Raw genomic sequence first — 19,082 nt, forward strand, 5'->3', positions numbered from 1 at the left:
AACTATGGCATGCAGGGCTGTGAATTTGTCACCCCCCTAACCAACATAGCTGGGTTGAGCTAAATTTTAAGTGGGCTAAATTTCCATGATTTCTTTTAGAAATGCTGCTCTGTTTCTCCAAGAATTCTGGGTCTCTTTCTGGTAGTCAGAAGCCACTTCCAGAGTCTACAAATACGGACTAATGTGTAGCTTTTGAAGATACTTCTTGACTAATACTTAAAACTTATCTACAGTGCTTTTTATCTGAGGGAAGAAAGGCATTTTACAAACACTAGCCGCCCCAATGCACCTCTATGATAGGGAAATACCTGGCTCCTTTTACAGAAAAATAAACAGGAACTTGACAGATTAAGGTCCAATTTCACAGAATTTGGGATGCCTCATTTGGGGATGCCTAATGGTCTCAAACTAGAGCCAGGATCAAAGGGCACTTCTGAAAATTTGGTCCTAAATTTTCTGGCCATGCTCTCACTCCACATCAGTGACAGCTTTAGAAGTAGGCTTTAGGGTTCCAAACTCCCCACATTCTGTTCTGGCACCTAGAACACATCTTAAGAGAGAAACCAGCAGCAGCATTTAAAATAAAGTTCTGTGGACCTGATACATACATTTGTTTTAAGAACTGATTTCCAAAGCAGTCAATCTGAGAGTCAGATGCTGTAGAGACAGCATCCTGATGCACATGGAAATGCCTATAGATTAGACATTCATTGAAAAACAGCTGGTACCGTGGTGGATTTTGATTGTGGGGGTGTTGAAGATTGGGTGAGATAATCTGAACTGTGCCTAATTATCTGTTTTGTGTATAAATAAGGGGACAGTTGACAGGAAGGCTAAATAATGCATCTCTTCAGTGTATTTGCATCCTACTGAATCGAACTGAACCCTGAGTTTGGAATGTAACAGGGAGTGATATAATAACATTACTAGGAAAAAAGTATTATCTGAGTAAAAAGTCAGTATTTGCAGCATGTTACCAAGTGCTTACATGTAACTGATACAGCTGGGTGGCCAACCCTCAGGTGCATGCACATATCTCCCATTGGCTGCCATGGGGTTACACTGGCCCAGATTCTGTGATGATTCCTATAGTACAGGAGTCATGGCGGAATTTGAAGATTACCATCGTCTTGGTGAATAACAATACTTTGCCAGGATTTATAGCACTTTGAAAATACTTTAAACAAGATTTAGCCATAAAAACCAGCTCTGTCAAACTTTCCCCCACGCTCCTAGAAGGAATCTAATTTGATCTAAAAGATGAAGGACTCTGTACTTTAGGGGACCTCTCAGGGATGTATGTGTGCATGAGGACAACCCAGCACACTGAAACTTCTTTTCTTTTCACAGCTGCTGAGAAGTACCCTAATGCTAAGTTGTACTTTGGACACAAGCTTCTCCACTGCAATGTTGAATCAGGGCTATTAACCTTACGAGGGTAATGCACGCTATCTTCACATAACTTTTGCCTAATATTTAACCAAAACTCAAACAACTGGGCAAGTCAAGTTCCAAACAGCTTTGTTATTTCTGAGCTGATCCTGGACGTGAGTTTTGTGAAGAATCAGCCACTGCAGCAGTTTTCATGAAGAGTTTAAAGCAGCTTCATCAGCAATAAGACAGACAACTGGAGTTATTTGTTTGTGCAAGTAACAGTCGTATTTGTGTTGAGAACTTTAGTTTTCAGTCTATGTCCTGGCTAGACAGTCTCTCCATAGTTAAGGTGATGACTTGGTTTCTGTGACCCGGCAGGTTTGGATCACACCTTGACAGCATCAGCACTGAACCAGTCCACCAGATTTATGATGTGTGCATCCTCATGTGCGTGGACGTTGGTGGCCATTGTGCAAAAGTGTCTGTGGCATCTGGATGTGCAAATACACACTGCCCTAGCTGAGTGTGATGTATGGTGCTAAGCCCAGCATGGCCCTGAAACACTGAAGGCTGCTGTCAATAGCAGGTCTGTGTTTACAGGGTGACCTTTTATACAAAGCTGTGGCTATTTCACAAACACCAACTTTAATAATCTACACAATAAATTTTTACTCCACCCCCTGAGCTTATTAGCCAGGACCTTAGGGTGCCTCTCCTTCCTTTACAGCATGGGGCATAGGTTGCCCTGTGGGGATCACCCTGGGCATGGCTCGCCTAATCAATTCCCAGGGTCTCGGCTAGATGCAGCACCTCGCTCTCTCCCAGTCTCTGTTTGTGGCGCACAATGGTTTAGTCTTCTGAGGACTGAAATGCTTTGGTCTCACTCAAGTCACTCATGCGGGTGTTGGGGTGAAATGTGACAGGCAGGGGTCAGACTCACTGGCCCCTTCTGGCCTTGAACTCTGTAAAGACTATCTTGACCAGACAGTTTCTACATACACCTAAAAACGAAAAAAATCTAGTCCAAAAGAGTGCTTAGCCACCTCGTCAGCAGAGTGCAGCTGCCCAGCCCAGCCCGGTCGCTAGTGCGTGGGGAGATCACTGTTCCAGGAGTTATTCTAACTGGTTTCTCTTGTTTACAGACCTGACCAAACATCCATGGATGTAACTTGTGACCTCATAGTGGGATGCGACGGAGCCTTTTCTACAGTCAGGAAACAGTTCATGCGGCAGACACGCTTTAACTACAGCCATGTGTATATTCCTCATGGGTACATGGAGTTGACCATCCCACCTAAGGATGGGGATGTAAGTAGCCTCCTTTCATTCTGTGCTCTGCTGCAACGCTCCAGGCTAGGGTGGTTCCTGCTACAGCAACTCTTCCAGAAATCCCTTTTAAGAAAGTTGGTTCTCTGGGATGGATGGGGCCGGTACCACCTCTCTGAGCTATTGTTTCAGCCTCCCTGCAGACTCAGGCAGACATCACTGCAATGTTCATGTTTTCAAGATTATCACTGAATCGCTAGTAGAACCAGTTAATCCTGGCTTGAAAACAGGTGGTAGAGCCCAGAACTTGCAAACAATGAGTATTTGTGCTCTGCTCAATCCCTGAATATCCCTGGAGGGGGAGATCTTAGGATGTTTATGCAGATACTACTGATCACAGACCCCCAGATTCTCCGCTGCAGGCCCTTCTCTCCCACCAGTGCTTGGAATTAGATGCAGCTTTCCCTAACTGTCAGCTTCTTTTCTTTTGGGAGAGGGCTCTTGCTATCATAGTCTCTCGTGCTGAAGGAAAAAGGAAGGAAGTGCTGCCATGGCTATGGGAAGCCAGTAGGTGGCAATGTCATCAGCCAGTCTAGGATACCACTAAGGTGGGCATTAATTCCAGCGAATGGAGGAAGAGGAAGGAGCAAGGGGATGGGGATGAAGAGGAAACAACCCAGCTTGCTAAGGCTTTTACCACGTGAAATGGTGCAGGTTCCTTCTGCCTGGCCTGTCTCTCTGCAGGGCTGGTTTGGGGGTAATGGGCTTGCTAACAAGACACTGAGCAGGCATCCCTTCCTTTCAGTTTGCCATGGAGCAGAATTACCTTCACATCTGGCCCAGGAACACCTTCATGATGATCGCGCTGCCTAACCTGGTAATAGCCCACTACTGCCAATCCTTTCAGGACTCAGGGACGGCTCCCAGCCTGGCCTCTGCAGGAGCTCTGAGTGGGGGGCTGGGGAGACGCACGGTCCCTAGTGCTCCCATGGGCTCCATTCTCTCTGGCCAGCCCCAGGAGGTCCCCAGACCCAATCTGTGCTCTGCCACTTCCTGGGGCCAAGACGGGGCGGGAGAGGCTTCTCATGCCCTCTCCTGGTTGTGCACCACTCCCAACCACAATCTGGGCCTTTGTGGACTAGACCACGAAAGTGCAGAGACTGTGTGGAAGGGTCTGACTCCTGATTGACACAAAGCTGGGCCTGTCGGCAGGGATTGAACATAACACACTGTTAGCAATGTGCGAGTGGGAGAGGAAGAGGTAGGGATGGAAACGGCAGTCCCCATAGGCTGGCAGCAGCAGAACACATCTAGGCTGTGCAGATACAACCCAGATTCTCCGAGCAGCACGTCGGCACTTTAACCCAACTCTTCCTTTAAAAACCTCTGTCAGAGCTCACCCCCTCCGTGCTGCTGCTGCTGCCCTGTGCTGGCTGTCACAAGAACCAGTCTGGTGAGCTTGGCAATGGGGAAAGGTACCAGAATGTGAGGCTGAGAATGGCCATGGCCCGACTGTGGCCATGGTCTGTTAGAGGAGTGGGTGGGCGAGGTTCTGTGGCCTGTGTTGTGCGGGAGGTCAGACTAGATGGTCATAATGGTCCCTTCTGACCTTGGTGTCTATGAGTCTACGAGACTGGTGCGTGGTGGAGAAGTGGGGTCATGGGGCACTCTGCACTAGTTCCATCATTGGAAGGCCAGGAGGAGGGAGCTGCCCGCCAGTGGGCTGCAGTCAGCTATGGCCTGTGCTCCACAGAAGGTCAGAGGGCTCCCTCCTGCCCTGAAAAGCTATGCTCATGAATGCACGTGGGCAGACAGCCAAGTCCAAGCAGCACTTTGCATTTGGACGTCGGGTGCAACGACAAATGTTCTTTGAACAGATGGGCTCTGCCTGGGTGGGACCAGGCTGGGATCCAGCCGCTCGCACATAGATGAAGAGAATGCTCCACAATGTGGGGTCAGACAAAGGCAAAGGGCCTGCTCCTGTGACATAAATGGCTGCTTGGCCACTGACTTTGGCAGGAGCAAGTCAGAGCCAGCCCACACTATGACAGATGATGTGGCGAGGAAATTAGGCCTCTCCAATATCCCCTCCCTGACAGCCCTGCCCTATCTGCTGCAGATGACAGCAGCATCCTTCTGCCAGCCTCATGATCCCTGCACTGATACACCCCAATACTGTGCTCCACTCCTTCCCTCCCTACTTCTCTGCTTCCCCCCCACCCCAATGTTTCATACTGGTATCTAAACACAGCCAAGCACATCTATAAAAGCAATACCCTTTCCCACTGCCCTACCAGGTTTTGGCTTTGATCCCATCTGGGCTCTAACTCCTTCCCTCACCTTTCCTCTCTGTCTGCGGCTTGTGAGGCAACAGGACTCTCTTCTGCAATTGGAAGGTGCTGAGCATATTTCAGGTGCCACCAGAGTACAAATAATCAACGACAACAGCAAGAGGGGACACGTGGCAGCCGTCGCAACCCTCTCCCCCTTCCCAAAATGAGCTATGTTTGTGTCACTCTCTGGGTGCGGGGCTGAGCTCTGTGCTGCAACTCCAAGTGCACAGTGTTCATCTCCACCCTCTCAGCAGCTCTTTAAATATCCTTTTGAACCCACAGGATAAGTCGTTTACGTGCACTCTCTTCATGCCCTTCGAGGATTTTGAAAGGCTCACGACAGGCGATCAAGTGCTGGATTTCTTTCAAACCTACTTCCCAGATTCAATCCCCCTCATAGGACAGTGAGTGTTATTTTTGGTGTTTCTTTGTTAACGAATGCAGTGCTGTAAAGCCACATGGATGCGTCCAGCGCTCTAAGTAGTCATGTGGGGGCTGGTGACTTCACGTTCTAGTGCTGCTCAGCAGAGACTCAGCCTCAAGTGTCAAGTATAGGACATTACAGGTTCTGGATTTCTCTAGACACCAGCTGCATTTCAGAATGGCTGGGTGGGAGAAGAGACGGACGTTTGTTTTGTACTTTCAATGGCTGCCTTTCACCAGCTGATAAGCTATGCTGTCTGTAAGCATGAGACCACACTCTAGACCACTCAAGAACCCAAAATAGTCCCAATTCCCAGCATTCTACCCAAAAGCTCTGTAAGCCACTGGCCAGCTGTATACCACAAGCCCTTCTGTGGCTGGACCACTCTGGGGATAAAAGCCTCCTACTGCTAACAGTTAATGCTTTAGCTCAGCTGTAGAGGTTGGAGCTCTGGATCTTGGTGAAAACGCAGGTGAGGGCCATTTGGCTGCACATGACTGGATGTCTGTTTTGTCCATTTTCCTTTACTGAAAACCTAGAAAGTCACTGTCCCAGCCTGGCCCATTTGTGAAGCGTAGGGCCGTCAGTCTGTAACAAGCAGACCCAAATACAAGGTGCCATGTGCTTCCAAGCCATCTGGATCTGGGTACACTGTAATCACCATTTCCAGGTCTGGGTCTGTAACATACAATCCCAGGCTCTGACCTGTTTTTTGAGCCCTTCTTTGAGAGAGGGACTCTGGCGTCATGCCACTCCAGCCCTTTGAACCAGCACCTCAGACCTGCTGAGCCCCTGGAGCTCCACTACCCATGGGCACTCTGGCTTCTAGGTTAACCCCTTCATAGACAACATGACAAGAAAGCAAGAAACACAGGCTCAGCCAAGGAGAGTCTTAACCACAGTCACTCTACTCAAACATTAGTGAATTACAGGACTTCGGCAAGTAAAAGTTCTGAGATACACCCAGCCCAGACTGATCTCAGCCCTCCTGGGAGTCTGAGGTTTCTCCACGTTTCAGGCTAGGCAGAGTTCCTCCTGCCCTCCTCTCCTGTGTCCCGCTTCCGTATGGCACTGGTTGGCAGCACCCCACTCTTAAACAGAGTCTCTGTTGCTTTTTAACCATGTGTTCAGCTGGAAGGTTCCAGGCTCCTCCCAAGTCAGGTCTGCCCCACCTGTGTAGAAAAGCCCATTGATCTATGGGGGTTAGCCAGTAGTTGATAACCCCAGGTTGTTGTCTTAGTGACTTCTCTGTGAAACTCCTTCACTGAGGTAGCAGGATTCTTTTCTGAGCAGCGTGGCTCTCTGGAATGCAATTCAATAGGCTGCCTTGGGCAAGTTTGCACATGTTCAGCACCCAATACCAAGTGGAGAACAAAGTGGATTTGTAGTGACATACCCTCTCGGTCAATTACATAAACAAAACCACCCATGTCCAAAGTACGTTGGAAAGTCAGGGTCTCAGAAGATAGGAAATGCCAGAATGAAGGTTGCCTGAGCCACCTTAATTCAGCCCCCTTGTGCGTGTGAATTATGATAGTCATTACTACATAATCACATACCGTTTTCCAGCAAGACCTTTGCTTCACTGAGTGCTTAAGGATAGACCTGCTCCAGGGCCAAATCAGGACTGTGCAGTGAAGGAGGGTGTTGTCTGTAGGACCCTGTCTCATTTGTTGCAGAAGTTGGAAGGGATTGCCAGAGGAGAAGGGACAGTCTTATGTTTAAGACAACTGTCTTCTATCCCTGCCTCTGCCCCAGAGTTCCTGTGTGATGCTGGGCAAGTCACTGAAACCAGTCTTCTCAGAGGTGGTCACTAATTGTCACAGATGTATTCCTCATTCGCTAGATCTCCAACTTGACACCCTCGGGTCTGATTCTCAGATGTGTTACTTTCCAATACTATTGTGTTGATACTGACATCACCCTTTTACTAACAGTGAGGTATTTATACCTGTTGCTGAATCCAACAATCCCCATAGCAAGGCCCTGATTTCCAGAGAAGTCAGTGTGATGTGCTCATCATTGCTGCCACCTATAGACCAGTCTCCAGTGTTACACAGTAGCCTTCCCTAGAGATGAGTGGGAGACTTTGATTTACTTCATCAGAGAACATTTTCCACTCATTTTCTCCCCCGGTAGCTGTGAGGCACTCAGATTCCGTGGTGACGAGCAGCACAGAAAAGCTCATCAGGGAATGAAGGAATGTATATTTCTGCATCCAGAACAAGGGGTGACTAGTGCACAGTGAAGGAGGCAGAAACTACACACTGAATAATGAGAATAAAACAAAGTATTGAATTGCTGCCTCATGCCCTCAGCAGAGTCTGCCCTGAGCACTGAATGAGGCAGAGGCCCTGTGGAAAAGATAGTGGGGCCATTTCTCAGCTGCATCCCTTTGTGATGCTCAGGTGGTACAAAAGAGCCAAAAGGCAGCTGAAGGAGGACAGCCAGGAATCCGCACAGCATAAGGGGCAAGTGCACCCTCTGCACTGCCCTCCCCACTCAGCCCAGTGCAGCAGGGGCATGTTGTACTCCAACTGCCCACAGCCAGCAATGGTTCCCTTAGGACCCTCTGTTAGCTGGTGAAGCTAGAGCAGCCTGTTAGGGCAGATATGGGGCAGAGAAGCCAGGAGCCATAACCAGGCCAGATATTCTTTCCTGCAGCTTCGTAACGGGCTCCCTAGCTACCAGTTGTACCCTCTGGCCCTGTGGAAGAGCCGACTCTCTGCTGGGGCGCCCCTTGTGGCAGAGCATGGTGTAGCAGCTCCTTCCTTGCTAGCACCCCAGCCGCTGGTTGCTCTCCTGCAGTGACCTGCCCCACCTTGTGACTTGGCTCTCCAGCCAGGTCACGTTTATTTCCAGCCCATTCAGAGTAACAGAAGGTCCAGTACCCACACAGCAGATTTTACAGCCACAGGGCCCAAAGCCAGGGGCCAAACACCCTCTCGTCCCAGGGCTTTTAGAAGCCCGTATGACCTCCTATCAGGAGGGTTTTCATGCCACCTTCCTTGGTGGCTGGCAGAGGAACCCAGACCTTCCTTCTCCTCTGGCTTCCAGCCCAGAAACCCTGCAGTGAGCAGGCAATGTCTGTCTCTTCAGACCCATCCCCTGCTACTTCCCTGGGCCTCTTCCTACCAGATCCTGTCAGCAGTCCCTTCCCAGGCCCACTGCGTCCCTGTGTTCCTCTCAGGTTCCCTGAGCTTTCCGACTCCACCTGGCCCTCCCGGCTGCGACTCTCAGACTTCTTCGCGGGAGTTCTCCAGCACCTCCCACACCTAACCCTTCGGCCCTTCCCAGGCTGGAGCATCAGTCCTGCCCGGACACTACTGCTCCTTCGCAGGCCTGGCCTCCACCTAAGGCTCAGCTGCCCTAGCACCATCCCGAGGGGAAGTCCATCCCCTCAGAGAGGTGGCTCAACCGATCTATGCCCCAGAGCATACACTGCTAGGTCCCATCAACCTAGCTCCTGCCTCGGGGTGGGTTTACCACAGCGAGAGAAAACCCCTTCCCTGGCTGTAGTGAATGTCTGCCCCACAGCACTTATAGTGTAGCCCTCCCATCCGCGAGCAGGCACTCCTCACTGCCTCTCCCTACAGGAGCTTTTCTGGCCTTGTAAGGAAGTCAGACTCCTTTCCAGGTGGCCCTGCTAACTGACTTACTTACCCCCCTCTAGGGGCCAGCTTCTAGGTTAACTGAAGTCTGAAGCTCCCATTAACCCTCTCAGTACCAGTGTGGGGCATACAATGGTAATGGGGGCCTGTGATAGGGTGTATCTGAGTGCCTCACCATCTTTAATGCCCTTATCATCACAGCTCCCCTGTAAGCTACTCTCCCCTTTTGAGAGATAGGAAACTGAGGCACAGAGAAACTAAGTGACTTGCCCCAAGTCACACAGAAAGCCTGTAGCAGAGCCGTGTATTGAAGCTGCCAGATCCCAGGCCGACACCCTAGCCACTGGACCATCCTTCCTTGCTGGTAACTTCACTCACCTGCTCCTGCACTGGGCAGGTCTCCCAGTTCAGGAGGGCCATGGGCCAGCCTGCGATTGTATACGTCAGGTGCCGGCCCAGTGCACTCTCCTCCTTCTGCACGCAGAGTCTTCAGCTGAGCTGGTGACAAGGGTGCTGGAGCAGTGGGCGCTGGTGTGACCGCTGTCGAGCTCAATGAGCAGCTTCCTTCCTCTCAGCGCTGTTGCTGCAGGCACAGGCAGGCACTGCAGCATCCTGTACACATGGGCACATTGTCAAGCTTCACTGCACAGCACCCGGAGGCCTGGGAACATACTTGTATGGAATGAGTATAGCTGAGAGTCCAGGTGCTGGGGCCTAGCCATGGACCCACAAAGAAAGTAGGCACTTCAGCGCTCAGAGACCCCATGCCTCACTTCCAGGGGCCTCAGAACACCCTGGAGCTCCCTGCGATTGCCCGCCCCAGCGAGCCCCACAGACTCCGACACAATGAATAGGGAGAGACAGGTGCCAGGAGTGGCCATCCACAAAAAGCCGCATGTTAGGCGAGCCAATGGGAGATGCAGACAGGAGAGGTATGTGCAAAGCCCTGCCCCCTCACAGAGTTTGGTGCCTAAATTCAGGTTTCAGGGCAGGACCTATCTCTGCTAGCAATTCTGGAGCTGGGGAAGACAGGTGCTCACCCGCCTAGTTTGTGTGCGGGGCCTGAGCCAGAAGGCGTGCACAGCACCTGCCTAACGCCTGTAACAATCATTAAAAGACCACACTATTGAATGAGTAAGGAATAGAACTGTAACAACACAGACAGGAGTGATTCCCAGTGTGCAATGGGGAGCAACCATGTTAGATCTGATGTAGGGCATATCTTCCAATTCACACAATTCTGCCCCATGCTAGGGAGTGTCTCTAAATCATGATCTCTACATCTTCCCACCTAAGGAGAACAAGTTAACCCTTAGATACAAATAAAAAACTATCCAATGACGCATGCACTAACATCTAATAATATAACAATATACTAACATCTAACAACACATAACAGCTATCTCATAACACATGCATTATACAATTCTATAAACTCAATGTGTCAACTACCTAGAGAGGAGAGGTTACTAGTACATCACTCCCAAGTAAGTCTTTACCACCCGCTTTCTTCACATATCCTAGCAAGTGTATGTGAGTCTTTCTGGATGTTTGATCACCCGATTAGATCTTCTCAGTACCAGCTCTTCATTCGAGTCTGAGTTCTCTCATTCTCTGATAGTTTCTTCACCATGTGTTGATGACACTGGATCAGTCAGAGGAGATATGCTGGAATCTTTCACGGTGTTGGAACTCTCTGGGAAAACTTGTAGATCCCATCAAAATGTGTCCCCTTGGTCTATCTGGACCACGTAAGACCGTGGATGCAGCTGTTCTTTAATGATACTCTTTTGGGCCCTAGTATTAGAGAGGTGATTTCTCAGACACACTATATCACCTGGGTTAAGATATGGGAGATCACAGATTCTTCTGTCAAAATAATATTTCTGCTTCCACTTCTGATTTTCTTTCTCCTTCCAAACGGTGGCATTGTTCTGAGATCGCAGCAAGTTATCAGTAATAGGTAAATTAGATCTGATCCTTCTTCCCATTAACAGCTGAGCTGGAGAAAAGCCTTTTTCTAGGGGTGTACATCTGTAAACCAGCATTGCTTTATACATATCACCCCCACTGTCAAAAATCTTTTTCATCAGGTTCTTTACCATCTGTATAGACCTTTCCACCAGTCCATTTCACTGGAGGTAATTTGGACTGGAGGTTTTGTGATGAAAATCCCAATATGAGGCAAATTGCCTAAACTTTGTGCTGGAAAATTTTGACCCTTATCTCTGAAGACCTCATCTGGAATTCCATGGCTGGAAAAAATTACTTTCATGCCAGTGATCACTGACTTACTATTAGTACTGTGCAGTGTGCAAATTTCTGGATACAGAGAGTAATAATCAGTGACTATTAAGTAATCCTTTGAATGCCAGGTAAATAAATCAATACCTACCTTCTCATAAGGCCTTTGTGGAACAGGTTGGGGTCTCAGTTGGTCTGCCTGTTGGCATGGCTTGTATTTTAAGCATGAAAAGCAGTTTCTTACCACATTAGTAACGTTGTGATTGATCTGCAGCCAACATAGCACCTCTTGTGCATGTTCTTTGCACTTCTCAATTCCTAAATGACCCTCGTGGATCTTCTATAGCATTTCTTTTCGGAGGCTCAATGGAATTATGACCATACCATCCTTGAAAATCATCCCATCTATCACGGTCAGTTCATGTCTGCAGTTCCAATAGTCTCTTATACTTAGACAGCAACTGCTTATTAGTTCAGGCCACCCTTTAATTATCACTTTAAGGATTCCCAATGATTCAACTTTTTCAAAGACGCCTCTCTTATTTGTTGCAGTCTCCTGTTAACTATGGGAATCGATCTCACAATCATATCTATGCAGGCTTGCACCTCTATCTCCAGTGTCTTATCAAATGCCATGGGCACCACTGCTCTGGAAAGTGCATCTGCTGTGAATATACATTTACCAGGCGTGTAAGTACAGTCATTCAGCAGTTTGCTAAATAATGCAATCAGGGGCTTGCGGTCAGTTTCAACTTCCATTGTCTGTCCATAAATATACTGATTGAATCCCTCACAGGCAAACAAGATTCCTAAAAGCTCTTTTTCAATTTGTGCATATCTAGTTTCTATGTCAGCCAGTGATTGGGATGCATATGCCACTGGTTGCCAGCAATCCTCATTCTTCTGTAAAATCACTGCACCAAACCCAGACTGTGATGCATCCGCTGAAATCTTAATAGGCCTTCCTGGTGCACAGAATTTCAATACTGGTTCGTGTATCAGGTGTGGTTTTAAATCTTCCTATGATTCCTCCCAACATCATTCATTTTTGTCCTCTAGGAGTTATCTCAACGCCGCTGCTTTGGCAGAAAGATTGGGTATGAATTTTCCAAGATAATTAACCAGTCCCATGAACTATTGGACATCTTTCTTTGATAGGGGACGTGGCATCATTTCAATGGCTGAAATCTTCCTCTTATCAGGTTTTATGCCTTCATGGGAAATAATGTCCCCTACAAAAGTCAGTTCTCTAACTCTTAAGACACATTTGTTCCTATTTAGTTTGAGGTTTGCAACTCTAGTTGCATCCAGCATTTGCCAAAGTTAACGATCATGCTCCTCTTTAATTGAGCCCCAGATGATGATGTTATCCATGGAGTTGTCCACACTGCTAATATATTCAGAAATAATGTGTATGGTTTTGTGATACACCTCTGTATCTTACCGAAGGGTAAGTGTAAAAATCTGTATCTTCCGAATGGAGTGTTAAATGTGCATAATTTTGACTTTTCCTCCATTAATTTTAGCTGCCAAAACCCTGAATTTACTGAAATATTGAGCGTTTGCAAACTGAGCCATAATCTCTTCTCTGATTGGTAGTTTGAAATGTTCTCTTTATATAGCCTTGTTGAGGTCTCTGTGATCTAAGCATATGCATCGCTGGCCGGTGCTTTTTTCCCCCACGATGACTAGGGAGCTCACCCATTCCATTGGCGCCTCTACTTTTTGTATGACGTGCATAGCTTCCACCCTTGCAAGCTCAGCGCTGAGTTTATCACAGAGTGCAAATGGCACCTTTCTACACGGATGAATAACTGGAAGGACCTGCTTGTTTATCCGGATTGTATGTTCACCCTGCAAGCAACCCAATCCCTGGAACAGGCCCTGATATTCCTGAAAGAGTGCCTCATACCCAGATGCAGTATAATCTTGTAGTGAGAGCACCCTTTTTACCAGATTGAGTTTCCCACATGCAGCCAGGCCCAAAATTGGTGTCACCTCCTGTGGCACTATAATGAAAGGGAGCCTGTAAATGGTATTTTTATGGCTAACGCTAGCGAAGCATCATCCCTGCACTGGTATATTTGTTCCAGAATACCCAGTTACTTTTACGTTTGTTGGTTCCATCTTAGGTCTTATTTTCAGTCTCATAATCCCATGCAGATAGAATATTAACCTGTGCTGCCGTGTCCAGTTTCAGTGGAATGACTGTTCCATTCACTGTCAATGTCCCTCTCATTAGGCTTGCTTGATCTCAGCACATCTACAAAACACTCCTCAGTCACATTGTCAGTAACTAAATGCACTTGACTTTTCTGCCTTTGGGATCTGCAGCAGTTTGCAAAATGATTTAAGTTTCTCACAGTGATGACAGTTTTCCGTAGGCAAGACATTGTTTGGGACCCTGCCATGATCCACACTTGCCCCATGACCGTCTAGACTCAGTCTTCCCTTTAGCAGGGGTTAGTTCCACATTGTGGTTTGAGCCACTCTGGCTATATGCTTCTTTCCAGGAGTAACCTCTCCTAGTGAATTCAGCTGTTTTACTTGTGTTTTTACCGTTTCAGCGGCCCTACATATTTGGAGAGCTTCATTCAAAGATAATGCCCCCGCTCTGAGCAATCTCTCTCTTAACACATTGTCTGTAATGCCACAAATGAGTCTGTCTGTGATCAGAGACTCTGTCAAGCCACCAAAGTTACAGGTTTTACTGAGTTTCCTTAATTCCTTATAGACATATTGCTCTATGGTGTCATCCAGTTTTTGTGTGCATGTAAAAAAAAAAAAAAATCTATGCCTCTCATAAGTCACATTCCTTTTTGGCATGCAATATTCCTTAGATTTAGTCAGTATTATATTTAAATTCATCCTTTCACCTTCCTGAAATTCAAAGTTATTATAAACATCCAGTACCTCCTCCCCAGCAATATGTAAAAAATACAGATGATTTTAGGTTTTCATCTTTTTTCTGTGCCCCAATGGCAGACAAATACAACAGAAATCGCTGCTTAAACTTTATCCATTTCTCTGCAACATTGCCTGACATTTGCAGAGGAAGGAAGTTGTAAAACATCCGTTCTTAGAGTTTTCACTTACTTGCTGAAGGCTTCCTTTGTCTTTGTTTTCAGAGATTCCCTGTGTTTTCAGTTGCAAACGCAGGAGTTTTCCTCCAAATCCTTGTAGTTTCCAAACTCATTCACCACTGCTGACATCATGTAACAATCTTGAAGGTTCATTAAAGACCACACTACTGAATGAGTAAGGAATAGAACTTTAATAACACAAACAGGAGTGATTCCCCAGTGTGCAGCTGGGAGCAGCCATGTTAGATCTGATGTAGAGCACATCTCCCAATTCACACAGCACTGCCCCATGCTAGGGAATGTCTCTAAATCACAACCTTCCACAAGCATATCTCTACAATACCATACAAAAACAGAGGAGTAGTGGTTAACACACTCACCTAGAAGCTAGGAGTCCCCAGTTCAGTCCCTGCTCTATCTGGTGAGGAGAAGGCAATTGAACAGAATCTACCATCTCTCAGGTGCATGCCCACCCAGTGGGCTTGGGAGTTGCTCTAGCTCTGGCTCAATTATTATTTAATTAAAGTATAAATAACTTCAGTAAAAGAGCTTGAGGGCATCAGAATAGTCTGTAGCCCAGTGATTAGGGCACTCACCTGAGAGCTGGCACACCCCAGCTCTTCATCAGATAGAGGGGGAATTGATCTAGGAGTCTCCCCCATCCAGGAAGTGTACCGTGACCCCTGGGTTATAAGCAAGATCCCCCACCCTCTGGGACTGCTTTGTGTAGATCTAGGCAGTTACTGAGCATGCCTACCACCTCGGGCCCGGCCTGGGAGTCAGGAGGCCAAACACCTGTCTTCCCCTTCTCTTCGGGTTGCATTGGGGCGTAGGTGGGAGATGGATGCCCAGAGGCAGGAAGCTATGTGCACTCTCAGCAGCAGACACACAAGCACCTAGGGAACTTGTACTGCAAACACATAGGTGATGAGTGAGTTTAGGAACCCACCAGGTTTGGGGGCAGCCAAGCAGGAGTATTGTGGATCACAGTGGGGATTTAGGTGCCTTAACCTGTGCGTTCGGTCCTTGTGTGAATCCCACCGGTGTTGTCTATGTCTTAATCCAGCCCTGCTTAAAACACATTTGTGTTTGCTGAGGAGATCGATTCATACAGATGGGGCCTTTGGAATTTGCAGTCTCTGCTCCCAGCGTAAACCACCAAAGCCAAGGAAATGGAGGAGAAATGTTTAACCACATGCTTCTGATACTACAACCACACCAGTTCCCATGACCCAGACAAACACCCCTTGATGGTACTGGGGCTGCAGGATTGGGACTTTACCTTTGCCTTTCTGGTCACCATGATCATGTCCGTATGGCCTTCTGCCACCCGTAACTGTGCAGTACAATTACAACAGCACAGTAGGACCGGCCCAGGCAGGGAAGCATTCCTACCATTAGACTTTCTGAGCCATGGAGACTTGCTCATTAATACTGGAGAATAGTTGTCTTACTGTTCATTGTAGGCAGAATGCCTGCTCCGGGGCTACTGAATCCCAGTGCATGCTGGGATGTATGGCTGACATGGAATCGAAGCCATCCTGGGGCTTCGGCTTCTGAAATGTGTAAAGTAAAGGGGAATGGGGAAGCTACATGAGGGACCAGCTTTGTTAGTGAAATGGTTTGGGTCCTTCCTCAGCTGATACTAATCTTCCCATGGTTAGGAAACTGTTTATGTTCACCTGTAAAGTAGCCTGAATCACAAGCTTCCCAGAAACAGGGAGCACCATTGGAACACTCAAACTTCATCTGCCCAGGTCACCGCAGTCACCACATCTGAGACTTGTGGTAAGGGAAAGCTTGGTCCTGCCATTCTGGCAGCAGGGCAAATGCTGCAAGGGTGAGTTGTGTAAGCAGAGGAGTCCCTTGTGTTCTAAAATAGGTTGGCACAGTAGCTGATCTGCTTGCAAACCTTCCCCTAATCATATACTTAAGTACTTTGCTGAATAGAGATGGCCTGTTGAATTGGCACCATAATCTCCCAATGTGAGTGTGCAATATCAGACGAACAGGGTGAGAGGATGCGCTGTGAACAGGACCATAAATGTGATGGATAGTGTTCAATATGAATATATAGTAATATAGTGCCTGATGGGAAACAGAAGACATCTGCCCAATTAAATTACAATTACATACTGCATGTGGCAGCTTAATCCCCTGGTTTGAAGTTAATGATCCAGCCTTTCTGGTTTCCCACAACTTTCAGCACAAGTGCCCTAGTGAAAAGGTTTGATTTCACACCTTGGCAGAGTACATATTACACTGCTTTACTGAGCCTGTAAATTGATGACTGATTCTCTCGTTGACACCAATGATGCCACATTTCATGAAACTGTCTATTGTTTTGGCCGAAGGCAAGAGCTGAAGCGCGATTACTTTTTGCTGCCACCCCAAGCCATGATCTCTGTGAAGTGCTCTTCATACCACATCGCTTCCCGGTGCATGCTGATGGGAGACGCCGCCCATGCTGTGGTGCCGTTCTATGGACAAGGCATGAATGCTGTGAGTTTGCAGTTCCTAACGTGCTGTGTCTGTCAGTCCTGCACAATTCGCAACCACAAAGCCACTGTTTCTGCATTCAGACATTCAGCTCCAGTTGGTTCCATTTGCTTGCACAATGAATTGGCTGGCCTGGGGTATTGCTGGGTTTGAGGCTTGTGGGAGGAGGAACTGTCCGGCTCTGGATCCACACAAGACTGAGATTCCCTGATAGGCTGAAAGGACCTGTATGAAGTGGGTTGGTTATATATGCTCCCTGTGGAGTCACACAAGTCTTCAGAGCAAGGTGCCTGGGTCTTCCGCTGCTGCTGGGTGTCTGGAGAGCAGTAGTGGAAAATGCATTTGATCATGCATGCTTGGGCCAGAAGGCTACATCTTCTCTTTCCAGATGCAGATTGTCACAGTTCAGGGCAACTGCACCTGCATCCCCCTCTCTGGGCCAGCAAAGGCACCCACTCTGGGATGTCTGTGGTGGCCTCTTTTGCATGGAGACCCATGCCTCTCTCCCTCCTCACTGGGTATTTCCAGGTTGCCAGCTCCCTGCCTACACTGTGAATTCCCCTTACTTTTCTCCTCACTGGGTAATTACCCCAGTTACATTACCACCCAGCTCTTTCTAAGCAAGCACATTTATTCTTAAGGTAAAAGCATTATAGAGAAAACATATTAAAACAATAGAAGCCCCAATGCATATGGTAATAAGCCAACCGGAGCTCATTCCTGACTCCAACAAGGACTCTGGCTGGTGAACAATCCTTCCGATCTTTCTGGGGGTCTTCCTGTGGCTACAAGTTCAGAGTCCCTTTCACTCTGAACCAGAACACTCAGTTTTATAGGGCCTCAGTAGGCCAAAGTCCTTCCAACCGCTCCCTAAGGATCGGGCTTCCCCTTGGGGCAGAGGTCTTGTCTGTTTGCTGGCTCAGAGTCAGTTTTAACTCAGGCTATTTAACCCAAAGTCCTTTCTTTGTCTGTTGATCCCTGGGGAATCCGGTGTGAGCCAGTCTACATGAGTCTCTCTCCAGGTGGTGGGAGTGCTCTGGAGGTGTGACAGCCTGATTGAATTTGCCTAACCACCCTCCACTGTTCTTGGTCCCAGGAAAGCTGTGAGCCCACTCCCCGGAGAATTACATACAATCCTTGGCCCCCAATGGGCACCTACACGTCATTCAGTAAAGTTTAGCTTAATTCAGCACGGTCTGTCCAGGATATTGCAGGAAATTGCCATCTGTCACACCACCCGCATTACGCAGATCCATGCCTGGGTCTCCTGGGGCTCAGGCTACTCTGTGAGGTCCCCATGTGCTTAGGGTTGCTGCTGACTGACATCACCCACTGGCGCCACACTGCTTCCAGTTCAGGGTTCAGTCTTTAAAAGCCTTCCAAGCAGGCTGGGTCCTGCTTATGCCTGAGCACCTCTCCTCTAGCATGACACCTCAGCAGCCCGTCTGGAGGCTGGGCCAACAGGCCATTGCGGAGGCTGATGGTAGGTGGTTTCTAGGAAGGGTGCTCCAGTGAGGACCTGCCTTCCCCACCACTAGAGGTGAGGTGGCCACTGTCACCGAGAGGAGGAAAGGCCTCAGGGGGCAGGATGGTGCTGGGATGGAAGCCCTGCCTGCTGGCCCGGTGCTTACAGCTGGAGGTTGGAGTTCCTGGGGCAGAGGGAACCGGAAACCTTCTCCCCCCTCAGTAACAGGAGGGTTAAAGTGGCTTGCTTGTGGCCTGCTTGTGGAAAAGAGGAAGAGACTTCACTGTGTAAACGGCTCCTTCTCCAGACTGCAGGAGAGTGTGATGGGGAGAGGCTCTTGGGACCCACCAGACAGGGAGAACGGAGCTGTCCAAAACATAAGGCTGCAGACTTCTCCTGATTCCCTTCTGACTGGTATCTCCCCTTCACACACACGCCCTGTGCTTCTGGCTCCCTCTGTGCAGAAGGGCTGGAAATCCTAGCTTTGGTTTTAGGGGAAATAACTCCCTTTTCAGTTTGCACCAAAATCTCTCTCTCTGCTCCATTTTGGGGTTACAGCTCGGGGATTGGATGGCTCGTGGTCACAAATCCTGGGAGACCTGCCATCACAATGAGGCTTTGACAGTAATTATTTTGCTGCTGATACTGCTGCAAAGCCTGGAGTCTCTCTTAGCTCCCTGGATTCTCTTGCTTGGTCTCAATTCCACAAAGCTGCAGAATTGGGAGCAACCAGGGAAATGCATCACACCATTTGCTGCAGTCTGCTCACACTATAATATATCA

At 48.2% G+C, this 19,082-nt stretch overlaps 1 protein-coding gene across 10 annotated transcripts in view; it reads left to right on the forward strand.

The window, feature by feature from the left end:
* Positions 1-19,082, forward strand: part of KMO (kynurenine 3-monooxygenase) — a 39,989-nt gene that overhangs the window by 11,191 nt on the left and 9,716 nt on the right. For 6 of the 10 annotated variants that reach the window (XM_067548791.1, XM_067548790.1, XM_067548792.1 and 3 more), the window contains 6 exons: positions 1,351-1,438; positions 2,517-2,682; positions 3,446-3,517; positions 5,256-5,377; positions 11,805-11,942; positions 16,690-16,837. In XM_067548791.1, the coding sequence (XP_067404892.1) occupies positions 1,351-1,438; positions 2,517-2,682; positions 3,446-3,517; positions 5,256-5,377; positions 11,805-11,942; positions 16,690-16,837 (734 nt within the window). Of the gene's footprint in view, positions 1-1,350; positions 1,439-1,752; positions 2,683-3,445; positions 3,518-5,255; positions 5,378-11,804; positions 11,943-16,689; positions 16,838-19,082 lie in introns of all 10 variants that reach the window. The other 4 variants (XM_067548793.1, XM_067548797.1, XM_067548795.1 and 1 more) reach the window with 3 other exon arrangements.

Source organism: Emydura macquarii, unplaced genomic scaffold (genome assembly GCF_026122565.2).
Source record: "Emydura macquarii macquarii isolate MOO-44397 ecotype Brisbane River unplaced genomic scaffold, CSIRO-AGI_Emac_v2 contig_1253, whole genome shotgun sequence".
Lineage (NCBI taxonomy): Eukaryota > Metazoa > Chordata > Testudines > Chelidae > Emydura > Emydura macquarii.